This window comes from Microcaecilia unicolor, chromosome 6 (assembly GCF_901765095.1).
Source record: "Microcaecilia unicolor chromosome 6, aMicUni1.1, whole genome shotgun sequence".
Taxonomy (NCBI): domain Eukaryota; kingdom Metazoa; phylum Chordata; class Amphibia; order Gymnophiona; family Siphonopidae; genus Microcaecilia; species Microcaecilia unicolor.
In genome coordinates this window covers 11,722,192-11,741,278 of record NC_044036.1, presented here as the reverse complement: position 1 = coordinate 11,741,278, position 19,087 = coordinate 11,722,192, and the positions used below count along the sequence as shown (strand labels likewise).

The window sequence follows — 19,087 nt, the reverse complement described above, 5'->3', positions numbered from 1 at the left end:
TAACCCTGTCTGTAGCTTTCCCACACTCTGCATAAGAGGGGGCTCGGATCAGCCAGTCGTCCAGATAGGGATGGACTTGCACTCCTTCCTTGCGGCGGTAAACTGCGATGACCACCATTACTTTGGAGAAGGTCCGCGGAGCAGTAGCCAACCCAAACGGGAGGGCTCTGAACTGGAAGTGTCGGCCCAGTGCTGCAAAGTGCAGGAAGCGCTGATGACGCAGCCAGATGGGAATATGTAAGTAAGCTTCCTTGATGTCCAAGGATGCCAAGAATTCTCCCTTTTTTACTGCAGCTATTACGGAGCGGAGAGTCTCCATCCGGAAGTGCCGTATTCTCAAGGCCTGATTGACTACCTTGAGGTCGAGAATAGGCCGAGCAGAACCTCCCTTCTTTGGCACCACAAAGTAAATGGAGTAACGTCCCCTGCCAAGTTGATCTACTGGCACTGGAAACACCGCGCCTAGGCGGATCAGGTTGTCCAAAGTCTGCTGCACTGCCGCTGCTTTGAGTGGAGTCTTGCAGGGAGAGTTCACGAACCCGTCTCTCAAGGGCCAGCAGAACTCCAACTTGTAGCCGTCTCTGATGACTTCTAGAACGCAAGCGTCTGAAGTTACCCTGGTCCACTCTCCCAGAAATGAGGACAGCCGTCCTCCTATCTGCTCTGGGCCATGGACCAGGGCCCCGTCATTGGGTACGAGACCCTGGGGGAGGGCCGGAGGACGAACCTCCGGGACGGCGGTCTCTGCAAAAGGAATGCTGCTTGGGGGGAAAGTTCCTCTTGAAGGAGGAGGAGGAAGAGGAGCCCGACTTGCCCGGGCGATACCGATGGGCTTCCTGAAAACGGCCCTTGGAGGAACCAGGGCGAGCACTGCCGGCCCATGCCCTGACCTCCGGCAACCTCTTGCCTTTAGACGTGCCGAGCTCCGTCACAATCTTGTCCAGGTCGTCCCCAAAGAGCAGCTTGCCTTTAAAAGGCAACTTGGTTAGGCGAGATTTAGAGGCATGGTCAGCCGACCAATGCTTAAGCCATAGCCACCGACGGGCAGAGACTGTCTGAGCCATATCTTTAGCCGAGGCTCTCAAGACATCTTACAGCAAGTCTGCCAAGTAGGCCAAGCCCGACTCCAGGGCCGGCCAGTCCGCCCTCAAGGAAGGATCCGAGGGGGAAGCCCGCTGCAAAACGGTCAGGCAAGCCCTGGCCACATAGGAGCCACAAACCGAGGCTTGCAAACTTAGGGCGGCCGCCTCAAAGGCCAACTTTAAGGCCGCCTCCAATCTCCTGTCCTGAGCGTCCTTCAGGGCAGTGCCACCTTCCACCAGCAGAGCTGTCTTCTTAGTCACCGCAGTAATTAAAGAGTCCACTGTAGGCCAGAGAAAGGCCTCCCGATCACCCTCAGGCAGAGGATACAGACGGGACATAGCCCTGGCTACCTTCAGGGGTATCCCACTGAGCCGAAATTAAAGTCTGCATGGCTTCATGTATGTGGAAGGTTCTAGACGGGCGCTTAGTTCCCAGCATGATAGCTGAGCCTGCCGAGGCTGAGAGAGGGCCTTCCTCCGGAGAGGAAATGTTTAAAATGCTCATGGCCTGCACTAACAGGTTGGGCAAATCCTCTGAGCGAAAAAGCCGTGCTGCAGAGGGGTCATCCGCTCCATCCGAGTGAGGATCAGATTCCTCCAAAGAATCCCCTAAGGATCTTTGGGAGAACTCAGTTACGCTGCCCTCATCCACATCAGAGGAGACAGGGTCCCCTAGGGCCTGGAGATCCACCCGAGGGCGTTTGATCACAGCAGCCTCATCACCCTTGTCAGAAAGGGGAGCAGGAGCAGCGTTTTGCATAAGAAAAGCCTGATGCAGCAGCAAAATAAACTCAGGGGAAAAACCCCGCAGTCTGTGCACTTCTGCAGCCTGGGCCACGGCCCTAGAGGCACTCTCAACCTGCGCTCCAAAGGGCGGGGGAGAGACGCGATGCACATTCAAAATGGCGCCCGTCGCGTCGCTCTGTGAAGGAGCCGCGCGGGAAGAATGGCGCTTCAAATTCGTCAACTTTTTACCGCTGCCCGAGTCAAGGGCGGCCATACTATTAACGTCTCCCACCTCGAGGGCGGCCCAAGAAGAAGCCGTCCGAGCAGCGTGGCCGCCCACAACCGGAAGGGCAGCCAACGGGGGATGGGCGCCTAAGGCGGGAAAAACCGCCGCACCGGAGGAAAAACCGGGGAACTCACCCGACTCCGAAAAGGCGCCCAAAAAAGGCGTCTCTGCCTTCGAACCCCCCCCCCCCCCGCTTCCCCACTAGACGTGCGCACGCGTTCCAGGGAGCGTCTTTTCGCGCCCTTGCCATCTGATGCCATTAGCCACGTGGAAACCGTTCGGGGAACCCCCTGCCCGCAAACAAAGGTAAAATTACCTGCTTCTCGCTCCGAGCTGCAACGAATTGGTGTCCTAGTGAGCAGCAGCCAGGAAAGCGCTTTCGTTTTGGTTTCTTTCTTTTTTTTTTTTTTTAAACAGAGCCAGCGGGAGGGGGGAGAAAAGGAGGGACCTGGCACCACCAGGTTTGCACTTGCTCAAGAAGAGCCCTCAACACCAGGTACTCAACAAAAACCTTAACAATTAGGCTTGGAGACCTAGCCAGAGGTGCTGCTGTGTGACCACACACCTGCTGAGATAGAGAACATACTGGAGGAGTTTCCGGCAGCACATGACCACATATAGGGAGGCAAAAGATTGCTCTCTATCTCCACCTGCTGGTAGATGGACACAAGCCACCAGTCTATGGATTGATCTGCTTGATGAAATGGAAAGACTTACTCAGTGATAAGGAAATAGTCTCAGGTTCCACAGAAGCAGTCTCCTCCTTTTCAGCAGCTTTCCCTTCCAAAACGCCATCGCCATGCTGACTACCGCCCTTCCCCATCAGGGCGCTCTGTAATCGATCACTGGACTCTGGCCCTGTTGCAGGGATCACTGCCCCCGCGTCGGAGGGTGTGAAGCCCTGTACAAAGACTTCCTGCGCGACTGCAGGCACTCTCAACTCTGGGCTGAAAGAGATGTTAGTTTCAAGCTGTGGGGACGTTTCTCCTTTCTCCGTCTCCCCCAACTGCGAAACTTCACAGCCCATCTGTTGTCCCGATACAACCCAACTAAAGGCGGCTGCCACAGGACCTGGTCTTTGCCTGCCTCTCCGTTTAGGCATTTTAAGGTAAAAATTGTTTGAAGAAAAATAAAGTAATTGTATTTGGATTCAGGAGCTGCTTCAATGTGCTCCCTTCAGGTCGCCATCTTCGTTCCACACATTTTTTAATTCTGCACTATTTTTGTCTCCACAACATTCATTACCCTCTTTGTGAAAAAGTACTTCCTGGTGGAGGGGTAGCATTGTATATTAACGAGAGCCTTGAATCAAATAGATTGAAAATTCTGCAGGAAGCAAAACACTCCTTGGAATCACTGTGGATTGAAATTCCATGTGCAAAGGGGAAAAGGATAGTGATAGGAGTGTACTACCGTCCGCCTGGCCAGGACGAACAGACGGATGCGTAAATGTTAAAGGAAATCAGGGACGCAAACAAACTGGGTAACACAATAATAATGGGGGATTTCAATTACCCGCATATAGACTGGGTTAATGTAACATCTGTACACGCAAGGGACATAAGATTTCTTGATGAAATCAAGGACAGCTTCATGGAACAGCTAGTTCAGGAGCCGACAAGAGAAGGAAAAATACTAGACTTAGTCCTTAGTGGTGCTCATGATCTAGTGCAGGGGGTAACGATACGAGGGCCGCTTGATAACAGTGATCATAATATGATCGGTTTTGATATTGGCATTGAAGGAAGTGAAACTAGGAAATCAAGTACGCTAGCGTTTAACTATAGAAAAGGTGATTACGACAAAATGAGAAAAATGGTGAAAAAAAGACTGAAAGGAGCAGCTCGCAGAGTAAAAAACTTGCATCAGGCGTGGATGCTGTTTAAAAACACCATCCTGGAGGTTCAGGACAAATATATTCCACGTATTAGAAAAAAGGGAAAAAAGACTAAACGTCAGCCGGCGTGGCTAAACAGTAAGATAAAGGAAATCATTAGAGCCAAAAAACAATCCTTCAGAAAGTGGAGAAGAGAACCAACTGAAAGTAACAGGATAGATCATAAGGAATGCCAAGCCAAATGCAAAGCGGAGATAAGGAGGGCAAAAAAGGACTTTGAGAAGAAATTAGCGTTGGAAGCAAAAATACATAGTAAAAACTTTTTTAGATACATTAAAAGCAGGAAACCGGCCAAAGAGTCGGTTGGGCCGCTGGACGAAAATGGTGTTAAAGGGGCGATCAAGGAGGACAAAGCCGTAGCGGAGAAATTAAATGAATTCTTTGCTTCGGTCTTCACCGAGGAGGATTTGGGGGGGACACCGGTGCCGGAAAGAATATTTGAAGCGGGGGAGTCGGAGAAACTAAACAAATTCTCTGTAACCTTGGAGGATGTAATGGGTCAGTTCAGCAAGCTGAAGAGTAGTAAATCACCGGGACCTGATGGTATTCATCCCAGAGTATTAATAGAACTAAAAAATGAACTTGCGGAGCTACTGTTAGAAATATGCAATCTGTCCCTAAAATCGAGTGTAATACCGGAAGACTGGAGGGTAGCCAATGTTACTCCGATTTTTAAGAAAGGTTCCAGAGGAGATCCGGGAAATTATAGACCGGTGAGTCTGACGTCGGTGCCGGGCAAGATGGTGGAGGCTATTATTAAGAATAAAATTGCAGAGCATATACAAAAACATGGACTGATGAGACAAAGTCAGCACGGATTTAGTGAAGGGAAGTCTTGCCTCACCAATCTAATGCATTTTTTTGAGGGGGTAAGCAAACATGTGGACAATGGGGAGCCGGTTGATATTGTATATCTGGATTTTCAGAAGGCGTTTGACAAAGTGCCGCACGAAAGACTCCTGAAGAAATTGCAGAGTCATGGAATCGGAGGTAGGGTATTATTATGGATTAAGAACTGGTTGAAAGATAGGAAGCAGAGAGTAGGATTGCGTGGCCAGTATTCTCAGTGGAGGAGGGTAGTTAGTGGGGTCCCGCAGGGGTCTGTGCTGGGTCCGTTGCTTTTTAATGTATTTATAAATGACCTAGAGATGGGAATAACTAGTGAGGTAATTAAATTCGCCGATGACACAAAATTATTCAGGGTCGTCAAGTCGCAGGAGGAATGTGAACGATTACAGGAGGACCTTGCGAGACTGGGAGAATGGGCGTGCAAGTGGCAGATGAAGTTCAATGTTGACAAGTGCAAAGTGATGCATGTGGGTAAGAGGAACCCGAATTATAGCTACGTCTTGCAAGGTTCCGCGTTAGGAGTTACGGATCAAGAAAGGGATCTGGGTGTCGTCGTCGATGATACGCTGAAACCTTCTGCTCAGTGTGCTGCTGCGGCTAGGAAAGCGAATAGAATGTTGGGTGTTATTAGGAAGGGTATGGAGTCCAGGTGTGCGGATGTTATAATGCCGTTGTATCGCTCCATGGTGCGACCGCACCTGGAGTATTGTGTTCAGTACTGGTCTCCGTATCTCAAAAAAGATATAGTAGAATTGGAAAAGGTACAGCGAAGGGCAACGAAAATGATAGTGGGGATGGGACGACTTTCCTATGAAGAGAGGCTGAGAAGGCTAGGGCTTTTCAGCTTGGAGAAGAGACGGCTGAGGGGAGATATGATAGAGGTGTATAAAATAATGAGTGGAATGGATCGGGTGGATGTGAAGCGACTGTTCACGCTATCCAAAAATACTAGGACTAGAGGGCATGAGTTGAAGCTACAGTGTGGTAAATTTAAAACGAATCGGAGAAAATTTTTCTTCACCCAACGTGTAATTGGACTCTGGAATTCGTTGCCGGAGAACGTGGTACAGGCGGTTAGCTTGACGGAGTTTAAAAAGGGGTTAGATAGATTCCTAAAGGACAAGTCCATAGACCGCTATTAAATGGACTTGGAAAAATTCCGCATTTTTAGGTATAACTTGTCTGGAATGTTTTTACGTTTGGGGAGCGTGCCAGGTGCCCTTGACCTGGATTGGCCACTGTCGGTGACAGGATGCTGGGCTAGATGGACCTTTGGTCTTTCCCAGTATGGCACTACTTATGTACTTATGTACTTATGCTATTACTCCGAAGTCTACCACCCTGCAACTTCCATTCATGTCCTCTATTTCTACTACTTCCCAGTCAAAGAAGTTAATTTACAATTAACTCTATGCCTTTCAGTTTAAGTGATTTAAAGGCTCATTTTCAAAGCACTAAAGGATTACAAGTTCTATAGGTTACTATATAACTTTGTTAAGTGTTTTCAAAATACGACTCTTACTATACTATTATACAGATACTACTGTACCTGTTTAATATGTAAACCACATTGACTGTAGAAAGGAAGTTTATCAAGAATGTCATAAATATAAACAAACAAATGCCCAACATTTTTAGTGCAAACAAAACAAAGAGACACCACTAGATTCTAGCAATAAATCAAAAAAAAAATCCTGGCGCCAATAATTCCTAAAATACTACAACTACTACTACAAATCATTTCTATAGCGCTTGCTTATAAGAACATAAGAACAGTCATACTGGGTCAGACCAGTTCTCCATCTAGCCCAGTATCCTGTTTCTAACAGTGGCCAAGCCAGGTCACAAGTACCTGGCAGAAGTCCAAATAGTAAGTAGCAGCATTCCTAGATGCGGTGTACTTGGATTTTAGCAAAGCCTTTGACACGGTTCCGAGCAGGTGACTGATAAATAAGTTGAGTGCCCTTGGTATGAGATCTAAAGTGACTGATCAGGTCAAAAACTGGTTAAGTGGGAGGACACAGAGGGTAGTGGTAAATAGAGCTTGCTCTAACGAAACCACCAATAATCTCCGGTGATCCTGTGACTCTGGGCAAGTCACTTAACCCTCCATTGCCCCATGTAAGCGGCATTGAGCCTGCCATGAGTGGGAAAGCGCAGGGTACAAATGTAACAAAAATAAAATAGATACTATTGGAGATTCTACATGGAATGTTGCTACTATTGGAGATTGCTTGGAATAAATTTCCTGAGCCCTTACGCCAAGCCCCCTCCCTACCCATCTTCAAATCCTTGCTCAAAGCCCACCTCTTCAATGTTGCTTTCGGCACCTAACCTTTATACCTTTCAGGAAATCTAGACTGCCCCTATTTGACTGACTGTACATTTGTCCTTTAGATTGTAAGCTCCTTTGAGCAGGGACTGTCCTTCTATTTAAATTGTACAGCGCTGCGTAACCCTAGTAGCGCTTTAGAAATGTCAAGTAGTAGTAGTAGTAGTAGTATGTTGCTATTCCACTAGCAACATTCCATGTAGAAGGCTGCGCAGGCTTCTGTTTCTGTGAGTCTGACGTCTTTTTTGAGATACAGCAACCAGAACTGATCACAGTACTCAAGGTGAGATCACACCATGGAGTGACACAGAGAAATTATAGAATTCTTGGTCTTATTTATCATCCCTTTCCTAATAATTCCTAACATCCTGTTTGCTATTTTGGCTGCCACCACACAATGAGCAGATTTCCGCATACTATCTACAACACCTAGATCTTTTTCTTGGGTGCTGACCCCCATGGTGGACCCTAGCATCAGGTAACTATGATTTGGGTTATTCTTCCCAATATGCATCACTTTGCATTTGTCCACATTATGCCATTTGGATGACCAGTCTTCCAATTTCCTAAGGTCTCCCTGCAATTTTCATAGTCCACGTGTTTTTAACAACCTTGAACAGTTTTGTGTCATCTGCAAATTTAATCACCTCACTTGTCGTTCTGATTTCCAGATCATTGATAAATATGTTGAATAGCACCAGTCACAGTACAGATCCCTGCAGCTCTCCATTATTCACCCTCCTGAGGGTGAACATTGCCTCCTATCCCATGCTTAGTTTTCTCAGGAGTCTCTCATGAAGAACTTTGTCAAAAGCTTTCTGAAAATCTAAATACACTACATCAACCGGCTCACCTTTATCTACATGTTTATTCACATCTTCAAAGAAATGAAGTAAATTGGTAAGGCAAGACTTCTCTTGGCTGAATCCATGCAGACTCTGTCCCATTAAACCATGTTTATTTATGTGTTACATAATTTTATTCTTCATAATAGTTTCCACTATTTTACCCACCACTGACATCAGGCTTACCGGTCTGTAATTTCCCAGATCACTAAAAGGAACAATTTTTTTTTATTTTGAGGGAAAAAAATGTGTGCTCATAACAGGCGTTAAAGGTATTTTAAAGCATGCAGAATGATGCACTTATGGAGAGCCCACCCACGTTGTGAGCACATTTGGGGTCCCCACCCACAGTTTAGGAAGCTGTGCTTTAAAGGCAAATTTTAAACATGTACTTATTCACTTAAGGCTCTGTCAGCATTCGTTGTCTAGGTATGGTCCCGGGTCCAGTTCACAGAGGCAGTGGGTTCCCAAAGAATACACAATCCACACGGGTTTGGATATATAAAGAAAGTATATTGTATGTACATATATAGGCTCACAGCACTTAGTAAAGGTATCTGTGTGTGGGGCTCAAGGAGAAAGGGGGGCCAGAGCCGGGGGGCTCTGGTGGCTGAAGATGTGTGTGTGCAGACAGAGAGAAAAAGGCTGCTGAGCACAGCCATGTGCTCTGCTTTATACCTCAGGAACAGAAAGGGATCAAATAACTTCTTTCCTTCCCAGCCAAATTCCAGTTTACTTTCCTGAAGTCAAGGTGACCATTTTCACAGGTTTTACTCTTTGAAGTCCCTAGTTTTGGAGCCTCTCTGTCTGGCTTTCTTTTGTTCTCAAAGAGCCTGCTCCCAGATGCCCAGAGAGGACATAGGTATGTTAATTAGGGGTAATCAAGAAAACACATGGCTAGCAGGCAGCTGGGCAACATTTGGTCCATTTGCCATCCTTAGTGACTCCAGAGGGAGGGGGGAGTTCTCAGAAGTCAGAAGCTGGTTTCATCAATTTAAGTATGGCAAGCTGGTTTCATATTAATTTAAGTATGTCCAGCAATCCTGACAGGCTCCTTTTACCAAGCTGCAGTAACCACTAGCGCATGCTTACCGCAGTTTAAAAGGGCTCATTGCGGGACGTACCATGGTAATTTTGCAATGTGCACGTGCAACCCACGTGCTAAAAAATATTTTTTAATTTCCCAAAGAGAGGGTGTATTTAGGGAGCAGAGAGTGAGCATTTCTATGCTAATCACTTAGCGCAACTACATTACCACATGCTAACTGGTTAGCATAGAATCAGCACATGAGCCCTTATGATCTACAAAACAGGTGTCAGTAAATGCTCATGTGCTAATTTTTCTTTAATGGCCATTCACTAATGACAACATTAGCAGATAGCCAATTTTCCATATTAATGATCATTTTCCAGCTGCACTATAACTGGCCTTAACGCACAAGAAAAACTCATGTAATGGAACGTTAAAGCCACTTTTTCCCACAGCTTAGCAAAAGGAGCCCTAAGTTATAATCATGGCACATCCATTTGTTGACAGTCTAGAATTACATGTCTGTAACCTTATTCACTGCAAACCGATGCTGTTAAGCACTATATTACACTAGTAAAAAAGGCCTGTTTCTGACACAAATGAAACGGGCGCTAGCAAGGTGTGCCTCTGAGTGTGTATGTTTGAGAGAGTGTGTGTGAGTGACTGTGTGACAGAGCGAGAGACAGAGTGAACGTGCAACTGTGTGTGTGAGAAAGACAGTGTGCCCCCCTCCCAGCTTCAGGGTGGTTGGCTCCCCTACCTCCAGCTGTCATGGTCGTGCCCCCCCCCCCTTTCTTCCTTCCTCCCTCCCTGCCACCCACGTTCAGGGTCGTTCCCACCATCCCTCCCTCCCTCCCTCCCACTGCCACGGTCAGGCATGCTCCCGTCCCACCATCGTTCATGCTGGCTCCCTGGCTCCCACGTTCAGGCTGGCTGGCTACCTGTCTCCCTCCCTCCCACTCTCCGATGTTCAGGCTGTCTGCCTGTCTGCCTCCCTCCCTCGCACGTTGTTCCAGGTTCGCTCCGTGAATCGCTGTTACCGTGTCTTATTTAGTTCGCAACAGTTTTTTGTGTCGGGACGCTCTGTTTATGTTTGTTGGTCCGCCTCTGCGCCTGTGCCTTGTGTGTTTCGGCACTCGAGAGGCTGCTGCCTCCCTCCTTACCTCATACGTTGTGGCTGGTTTTGTCCGTGAAACGGTGATACCGTATATTTTGGGGGGTTTTCGCGACGCTGGTTTTGTTTTTGTTGCGCCACCTCCACGCCTGTGCCTTGTCCGTTTCGCCCCTCGAGTGTCAGTGCTCCGCCCTCGACGTCATCACGTTGTGACGCGAGGGCGGGATGGGCAAACCGGATATCTATGCCACCTCAAGTTTCCGGCTGAGGCTTCATTAGAAGACTGGAGGTGTGTTTTATATATAGAGATTATTGGGATACGTTGGAAATACATCCAGAGTTTGACAATTTACTACAATTTGCTTTTCAATGGAGAAGGAACTTAAAGACATTTATTGCAGATTGTGGACTTTATAAATGTGTGAACTATGTGATTTGTTCTCATTCTTTTGAACCAAAGGACATTTTTCATCTTACTTTGTTGTTCAACTATAAATTGACACAGAGAACAAACTGTCTTCAGGTGTGATTTATAGACTAATGTGCCTCTATAATAAAATATATATTAACAAAGCAATGCAGTCTATTAAACAGCATATTATCAAGCAGTGTTCCATGATAAGAATTTCTAAAGAAATAGCACTATTAGTGGAACACTGGAAAAAAGTCCCTCTTGAAGTAGCACATTTACAGTATTTTGTAAATGAGCAACAGCAATTGCCTTGGGACAGAGATCTGTCCCAATGTCTGCTACAACAGGACAAATTTACATACAAGTTTTCCATGCATATAACTTGAATGCATTTAACTTGAATATGTGATAAAGTGTCATGTGATGAAATGTCCAGTTGTGAAGTGTCACATAATGAACTGTCAGGGTTTGGCTCAGTGACAAACTGATACGGTAATGAATTGTCAAGTGACAGAGTGTCAGATTTACATGGCAAGAAGGAAAAATTAGTTAATTACCTGACAATTTTCCTTCCTTTAGTCCCAAATGATCAGTCCAGACAAATAGACTGTGACCATCTGACGGCAGGTGGAGACAGAGAACTCTAATGAGTTGTGCCTCATAAGCTCCTGCACTTAGCAACCAAGCCAGTATTCAATAAAAAAAAAAAGCAGTGAAAGAGTGACTTCCAGAGAAAAAACTCCAGCCTCTAGATAGAAAAAGAACTATGAAATAAAAGGACAAAACTTGTGCCTTAGAAATAACAAACCAAGATAATACGAATACCCAAAATTACAAAGAACCCGGAAAAACTGAAACCACCACAGAACGGTGGGCTCTGGATTGATCCTTTGGGACCAAAGGAAAGAAATAAGGTAATTAACTAATTTTTCCTTCCATTACGTCCCAGGCATCAGTCCAGACAAATGGGATCTACACAAGCAATCCTTATGAAGGAATGGACTGTGATATCCCTGCAGCGAGAACCATGGCCCCGAAGGAAGCATCTACTCAAGCAGACACATCCAAACGGTAATGCTTAACAAAGGAATGAGAAGAAAACCATGTCGCCGACTGAGATTTCTGCCAATGAAATTGCCCTAGACTCTGCCAAAGAAGTCACCAAAGACCTGGTAGAACGAGCCTTGACATGCATGGGAGCATATCTATCCCTCAGAGCCAAAGAAATAGCCTCCTTAAACCATCGAGCCACTGTCATTTTGGAGGCCAGCAAACCCTTTCAGGGGCCAGCAAAGAGGACAAAAAAAATTATCAGACCGCCTAAAATCATTGGTAGCGGTAAGATAGTGCATAAGGTCACAATTCACAACCATAAACCTCCCTAGAAAAAGAAGGAAGAACACCTGACACAGAGAGACAGTCCCTGCTCAATAGAGCTTACAATCTAAAAATACAGACAAGACAATTAAGGGCGAGGGAAGTACTGGGTGAGAAAGGAACAAGGGGAGGGCAATTGAGTAGTGGCTAGGAGCCAAAAGCAGTGGTGAAAAGGTGGGTTTTCAGCATAGATTTGAAAACAGGTAGAGATTGAGCTAGACGTACAGGCTCAGGAAGTCTATTCCAGGCATAAGGTGCTGTGAGCAAAAGGAACGAAGTCTGGAGTTAGCAGTGGAGGAGAAGGGGGACGACAAGAGAGATTTGTCCAGTAAGCGGAGTTCACGGGGAGGAATGTAGGGAGAGATGAGAGTGGAGAGGTAATCAGGGGCTGCAGAATGGATGCATTTAAAGGTCAGTAAGAGAAGTTTGAACTGTATGCGGAAGTGGACAGGGAGCCAGTGAAGTGACTTGAGGAGTGGGCTAGTGTGGGTATAACAATTTTGGCGGAAAATAAGTCATGCTGCAGAATTTTGGACAGACTGGAGAGGAGAGAGATGGCTGAGTGGAAGACCAGTGAGAAGCAAATTGCAATAATCCAAGCGAGAGGTGACAAGGGTTTGGATAAGGGTTCTGGTAGCATATTCAGAAAGGAAGGGGCAAATTTTGCTAATGTTGTAGATGAAGAAACGACAGGTTACAAATCATAGTCAGTTACAAATTTCAATCTTCCTTTCGAAAAGCAACCTATCCTTCAGAGTTCTCCTTCTTGCATCTGCTAGATGTCAAAAGGCCTCTCATGCATTACTTAGAAGTCACCAATGATGTCTGTAGGTCAAATAGACTGTCTTCTTTGGTAAGACTGAGAGGCAAGGCAGCGTCTAAAGCTACCATTGCTCAATGGTTAAAGATTGATTTCTTCAGCATATATTTTGGTGGGTATAATTACTCACGAAAATCAGCATAAAACCACTGCACTCAAGGATAGAGCAGTAGGCATGCATGACACATTCAAATTGCTATATGAAGTATTGCTCCCCATGTAAACAACTACACTAAAACCTAGCATTTTTGTTTATTTTTTTTGCAGTGCTGAATCTTTACACCAGCTCAGGCTTGCATGGGATCTTCCGAGATGAAGTGCAGCACTTTACCTCAGATGACCCAAATGATCTGGTGGCCCAAGTGGCCCCTGGCTCCTGCCACCCCACCCCACCCTAAAGCTTTCTCTGGTGGCCCCTGATTCTCAATACTCCCATCAAGAAGGTTTCCCTGATGGCCTAAGCGGCACCTAGTTCCTGTCAACCCCACCCCAAACGTTACCCTGGTGGCCAAGTGATTCTTAGTTCCTAACACTACCATCTTGAAGATTTCCCTGGTGGTTCAAGTGGCTCTTGGTTCTCAACATCTCCATCCTGAAGGTTGCCCTTGGGACCCAAGTGGCCCCTGGTTCTCGATACCCCCCCCCCCCCCCCCGAAGGTTTCTCTGGTAATGGTATAGTATTTATATTCTTCCAACTCCCACACAAGGTTCAAAGCAGATTACATACACTGAAAATATTTGCTTTAATTGCCCAGTATGAAAATTCTTGTTATTTCAAACAAATGTCTTTAAATTTTTACAAAATGAAAGATAAGAATCTGAAGTTCTCAATTCAATAGGTAGAGAATTCCAGAACTGAACAAATTGATCAGGGAGAATGTGATACAATTCTCTTAGATACTTCCCCTCTGTTCAAGGGCTAATTTATAAGACTATGCCTAATACCTTAAAAGTATGTTCTACCTTTAATATCAGTGGGTCCAATAATTTTCCACCGAATGAAGTAAACCCTGACTCAAAAGAAGTCATAAAGACATTGAATAACATGGGGGAAAGCAGAGAGCTCTAAGGAACTCCACAAGGGGAACAGCAAAGATAGTTACCTGTAGCAGGTATTCACAAGGGACAACAGGCCATTCATTCTCACATGTAGGTGACATCATCCACATCCCCCAGTGCAGAACTTAAACAAGCTACTACAGCTTTAAGAGCACGTGCATCATCTTCACCATACATGCACGAGTGCCTTCCCACCTGCAGGAAGAGCACAGGATCATCAGTACAACACTATAGCACACCACAAAAATGAGACAACTCCAAAGGGAGGTGTGAGGGTATGTGAGAATGAATGGCCTGCTGTCCTCGGAGAATACCTACTACTGGTAAGTGTCTTTGTTTTCTCCGAGGACAAGCAGGCCGTATTCTCACATGTGGGAATTCCTAGCTACAAGATTCACTGAAAACAACAACCATAGGTCAATTGGGCCTCACAACGGCAAGGACATAATAGTTATGAACCTGAAACTATATACAACTGGATAAAAGTGCAGCCTGGAACAGAACAAAATGGACCTAGGAGGGTGGAGTTGGATTCTAGACCCCAAATTCTGCAGAACTATCTGTCCAAACCAACTATCGTGTCAGATATCCTGCTCAAAGTAGTAATGAGATGTGAATGTCTGGACTGAAAAGAAACAAAAAGCTGGGCAGACTGTCTGTAGGGCCTAGCCTGCTCCAAGTAAAAGGCCAATGCTTGCTTGCAGTCCAAGGTGTGCAGTGCTCTTTTGCCAAGATGGGCATGTGGTTTGGGAAAGAATGTTGGAAGAACGGTCGACTGATTCAGGTGGAACTCCTACATAACCTTAGGCAGGAACTTAGGGTGTGTGCGGAGGGTGCATGCGCAGAACTACTCTGCTATGATGAAATTTCAGGTAAGGAGGACCCGCCACCAGGGCCTGAAGCTCACTGATGTGGTGAGCAACCAAAAACAGAACCTTCCAAGTCAAGTACTTCAGATGACAGGAATCCAGTGGCTCAAAAGAAGCTTTCATCAGTTGGGCGAGTACAACGTTGAGGTCCCATGACACAGACAGAGATTCAACAGGAGGCTTTTCAAAAGCAAATCTCTCATGAAATGAACAACTAAAGGCTGTCCAGAGATGGGCCTACCCTCTACACAGTGATGGTAAACACTAATCGCACTAAGGTGAACAATTACAGAGTTGTCTTGACACCAAACTCAGAAAGGTGTAGAACCTTTTCAAGCAGGGTCCAAGTAGGGCAAGAAAGCGGATCTAGGACCTTGCCCCCACACCAGATAGCAAACCTCCTCTTTTTTGTGGAACTTACCTGGAAGCCAGCAAGACCCGGGAGACACCCTCAGGAAGATGCAAGGAAACAAGTTCTAAGCTCTCAACATTCAGGCTGTGAGGGCCAGAGACTGGAGCTTGGGATGCAGAAGAGATCCCTCATTCTGCATGATAAGTGTTGGAAAGCACTCCAATCTCCATGGTTCTTTGAAGGACAACTCCAGAAGAAGAGGGAACCAGATCTGTCTGGGTCAACATGGAGCGATCAGGATCATGGTTCCTCGGTCTTGCTTGAGTTTCAGCAAAATCTTCTCCACCAGAAGGATGGAAGGATAAGCATACTGAAGACCCGTCTCCCAAGTACCTGTTTGTGCTAAGAGCTGAAGTGAGATGCTCTCAGCGGGCCATTTGGTGGTCGACACTAATGCAGGATATAACCGAGAGGAGCTATTTAGAGAACTCACTGGTCGGATATTACAAAGGGCCACCTTTCTTGGGAAAAAAAGGAAATCTCCACCAGAGTGCCTTTCCTTCCCAGGCTCCAAAAATCTTTTCCCTTTGAGCCTCTCTGGCCAGCTGGGTTCTTGTCTTAATATGAAGGCAAAGAACACAGCTGGAAGGGGTATGCTTAGGACCTAGACAATGAAGACAGCAAGAATGAGTGTCTTAACCAGACATGTTCATACTGCACCAGCTGCAGCACTTAAAGCCACTGGAAACCTCTTATGACATGGAAGGGAAAAACAGCCATGGCCAAATCAAGCGGCTCAGCTCGATGGTGATTGAAAATGGGGTATGCACCAGAAAAAATTAGGGAGAAATACCCAAACAGAGCTCAGGCCTAAGCGGGCCTACACAGCATGCCAAAAATAAGGGAAACCTTAAAGTGAGGAAAAATAAACTAGAGGGACCTTTCCGAACAAAGAAGAAAAGGTCAGGGCAAATAACCCCAAAGGGAAGGCATAAAAATTGAAAAAGTACACTCATGCACCAGATGCTGTGAGGATGCGGGACAATCACATTCTCTCTTCACTGCGGATGTGACTGATGGTCCCACACTCTCATGGTAGGCAGAAAAACACTTGCACATGCACGGTGGGGATGCTGTGCATACTCTTAAAGCTCTAGTAGCTTGTTTAAGCTCTGCATTAGGCAATGTGGATGACCCACATGTAAGAATATGGTCTGCTTGTCCTCTCAGAATCCAACTTTCACTTTATAATGTCAGGTACCTAAAGACTCCAAAACCCATTTAAGGACAGATCCTGAAATACCAAAGGAACTCAACTTGGGCAGTAAAATAGTGTGGTCGACTGTATGAAAAGCCATTGTTAAATCAAACTGTAATTAAATTAAGCTCTTACCTTTAGACAACAAAGTTCTAGCATCTGATACAAGTGCAAACAACAAAGATTCCGTATTATGGAAGTGATAGAAGCCGAACTGTGTGTTGCTTTAACCGTTATGATTTATTAACTATTCAGATAACAATTTAGCAACAAAAGCCTCTGTGATTCTGGCCAGAATACTTGCAACTGGTCTGAAACTGGATGGTTGGACAGGATCTAAATTAGCTTCTTTCACAATATGTGTTAGAGGAGTGTGGTAGCCGTGTTAGTCCACTCTTAAGGTTATCAATAGAAATCAAACAAAATAAAACATGGAAAAGAAAATAAGATGATACCTTTTTTATTGGACATAACTTAATACATTTCTTGATTAGCTTTCGAAGGTTGCCCTTCTTCGTCAGATCGGAAATAAGCAAATGTGCTAGCTGACATTATAAACCATAAAGCTGTATGTCTCTGTTGATCACCCCACCCCTCACCTATCCACACCCATCCTGTTAGAATATCAATGATATGCTTCGATGTCCCCATGCATACCTCCTACCCACCCCCATCCTCCCACCCTGTCAGACTGTCACAGTAATGCTTGAATGTTTTCACTTATATACACTGTCAGCTAGCACATTTGCTTATTTCCGATCTGACGAAGAAGGGCAACCTTCGAAAGCTAATCAAGAAATGTATTAAGTTATGTCCAATAAAAAAGGTATCATCTTATTTTCTTTTCCATGTTTTATTTTGTTTGATTTCTATAGATAACAATATGTGTTAGAATACCACCACCCAAGACTTTAAGGAAATAATCAGTTTTCAAAAAAACTGTTCAATAATGTTGCAAACCATGGTGACTATGGAGCCTGCCAAGTAAGGCAACGATTCCCTTATTTGGCAGAATTATTCTGCCTGGTGCAGCTTGATGCACCACATAGGGTCAGGTGTTGTCATTTTCAAAATGGCAGCATGGAAACAGAAGCAAATGGGCTTTGTTCCTACGGCCCAACTCTGGAGATGGGAGGGTAGGTTCCCGCAAACCACCCAGAATATTTTTCGCAAGGGACTGGGAGGTGCAAGGAGGCCACCTGGACTGCCAGGGCAATCTTCCAATTTGAGAGAGAATAGGGAATGGGGGGTCAGAAGCAGGGGCTTCTTGGGGTATGGGCCAAGGGGAGGTCCAATTATTCTGGCCTGTTCACCCTTTGATAGATAGAACCAATGTTGCCGGGCGGGTGGTTTTCCCGCCCAATTGGGCGGCTTTCCGCGACTAGCTGCGGGGAAATTGGGCTGCTTTTTCACGGCCGCGGAGCGGGTTTGGGTGGTTTTCCGGGGCTTCTATTGGTCCAATTTGGTCCAATAGATGCCCCGCAGAGGCGGGGTTAATGACGTCGGAGGTTACGTCGGGGCAGGGTTAATGACATCAGAGGTAGGGTTAAAGACGTGGGAGTATTGTCGGAGGTGGGGTTTGGGCTGGTTTGGGGTGGGGAAATTTTTTTTCAACCTGGCAACCTTGGACAGAACCTGGATTGGCCACTATTGGACAGAAGATGCTGGGCTCCCCTGTTCTGCCAGGAATGGAGACATCTATTCCCGATGCAGCAAACGGTTGCATATTGCTGCAGCCTTAGGTGCTACTTTTTCTGATAGTAAGGGGTGGGGAGGGTGTTAACTGCAGCAATTCCCATGCAATTAGTTCCACTGCATTAAAACTGATTTTAACCACACTGTGCACTGTTGTAACCCAGCAGATCGATGGCATTGTGCTTGGTACCAGCAGCCGCCCTTTATGCATTTGCAGGTCACACAGGTGGCAAAGCAGCAGGAGGAGACTGTAGTCTGACACGACCAAGTCACACAACACACCTCACGCACAACAAGGCAAGCAGAAAGCTGATTCCGGGCCCGGACGGACGCGTGTCACAAAGCCCCGAGGTGCCTCTTCTTACCTGCTGCTCCCGCGCCGCTTTCCGCTTCACCAGCGGGGCTCTGCGCTCCTCCTTCTCCGGAGCGGGCGGCTGCTCTCCCCGGTACCTGCCTTTCCTCATGGCTGTCCGGGGCTGCCCTTAGGCGGGGAGCGACGAGCGGGAAAAGAACCGGCTGCCGGCACAGGCAACAAGCAGCAGCGCCGAGCATATCTCTCGGGCGCTGAGGAGAGAGGAGTGGGGAAGGGAAGGGGGCACGGACGAGCCGGCGGCTTCCCGACAAAATAAAAGGCGTTATCCCAGCGGGCACAGGCGAGCCAAGGCGGCGGCGGATCGCCCTCCAGTCTCCTTTTTTTTTTTTTGGTCAGCCCGGCTGGCGCAGCGCGCGCGCCTAACTGCCCGCGGCGCTCGAGCCAAGCGCTCTCGCGAGACCTGGCTGGGGACCCACTGGGCAGCGGCAGAAAGAGAGAGCGAGACGGCCGGAAGCGGTTAGGCAGGCGGGTGGTGTCTGTGGTGGTGATGCTTGAGGCTACGGACAGTGGTAGTGCTGAAGAAGGTGCCGCCTCTCTTGCGTGTGCCGTTTAACATTTCATTTCTCTTCAGCTTTTTTTTTTTTTCTTCTTCATTTAAAGAAAAAACGCCAAATTAATCCTGGCTTTTTGTCATCTTGAGTGCTGTGCGCAGCTTTAGGCCGGAACTAGCAGAGACTACTTTCCCCATATGCATTATATATGCACATGCTT

General features: G+C 46.5%; 1 protein-coding gene across 1 annotated transcript in view; it reads right to left on the bottom strand.

The window, feature by feature from the left end:
• The window catches only part of MAST2 (microtubule associated serine/threonine kinase 2), a 624,140-nt gene extending 605,550 nt beyond the window's left edge, over positions 1-18,590 (bottom strand). The window contains exon 1 of the mRNA XM_030208366.1: positions 18,369-18,590. Coding sequence (XP_030064226.1) covers positions 18,369-18,467 — 99 coding nt within the window. The 5' untranslated portion in view covers positions 18,468-18,590. The remainder of the gene's footprint in view (positions 1-18,368) is intronic.
• Positions 18,591-19,087: the final 497 nt, after the last annotated feature.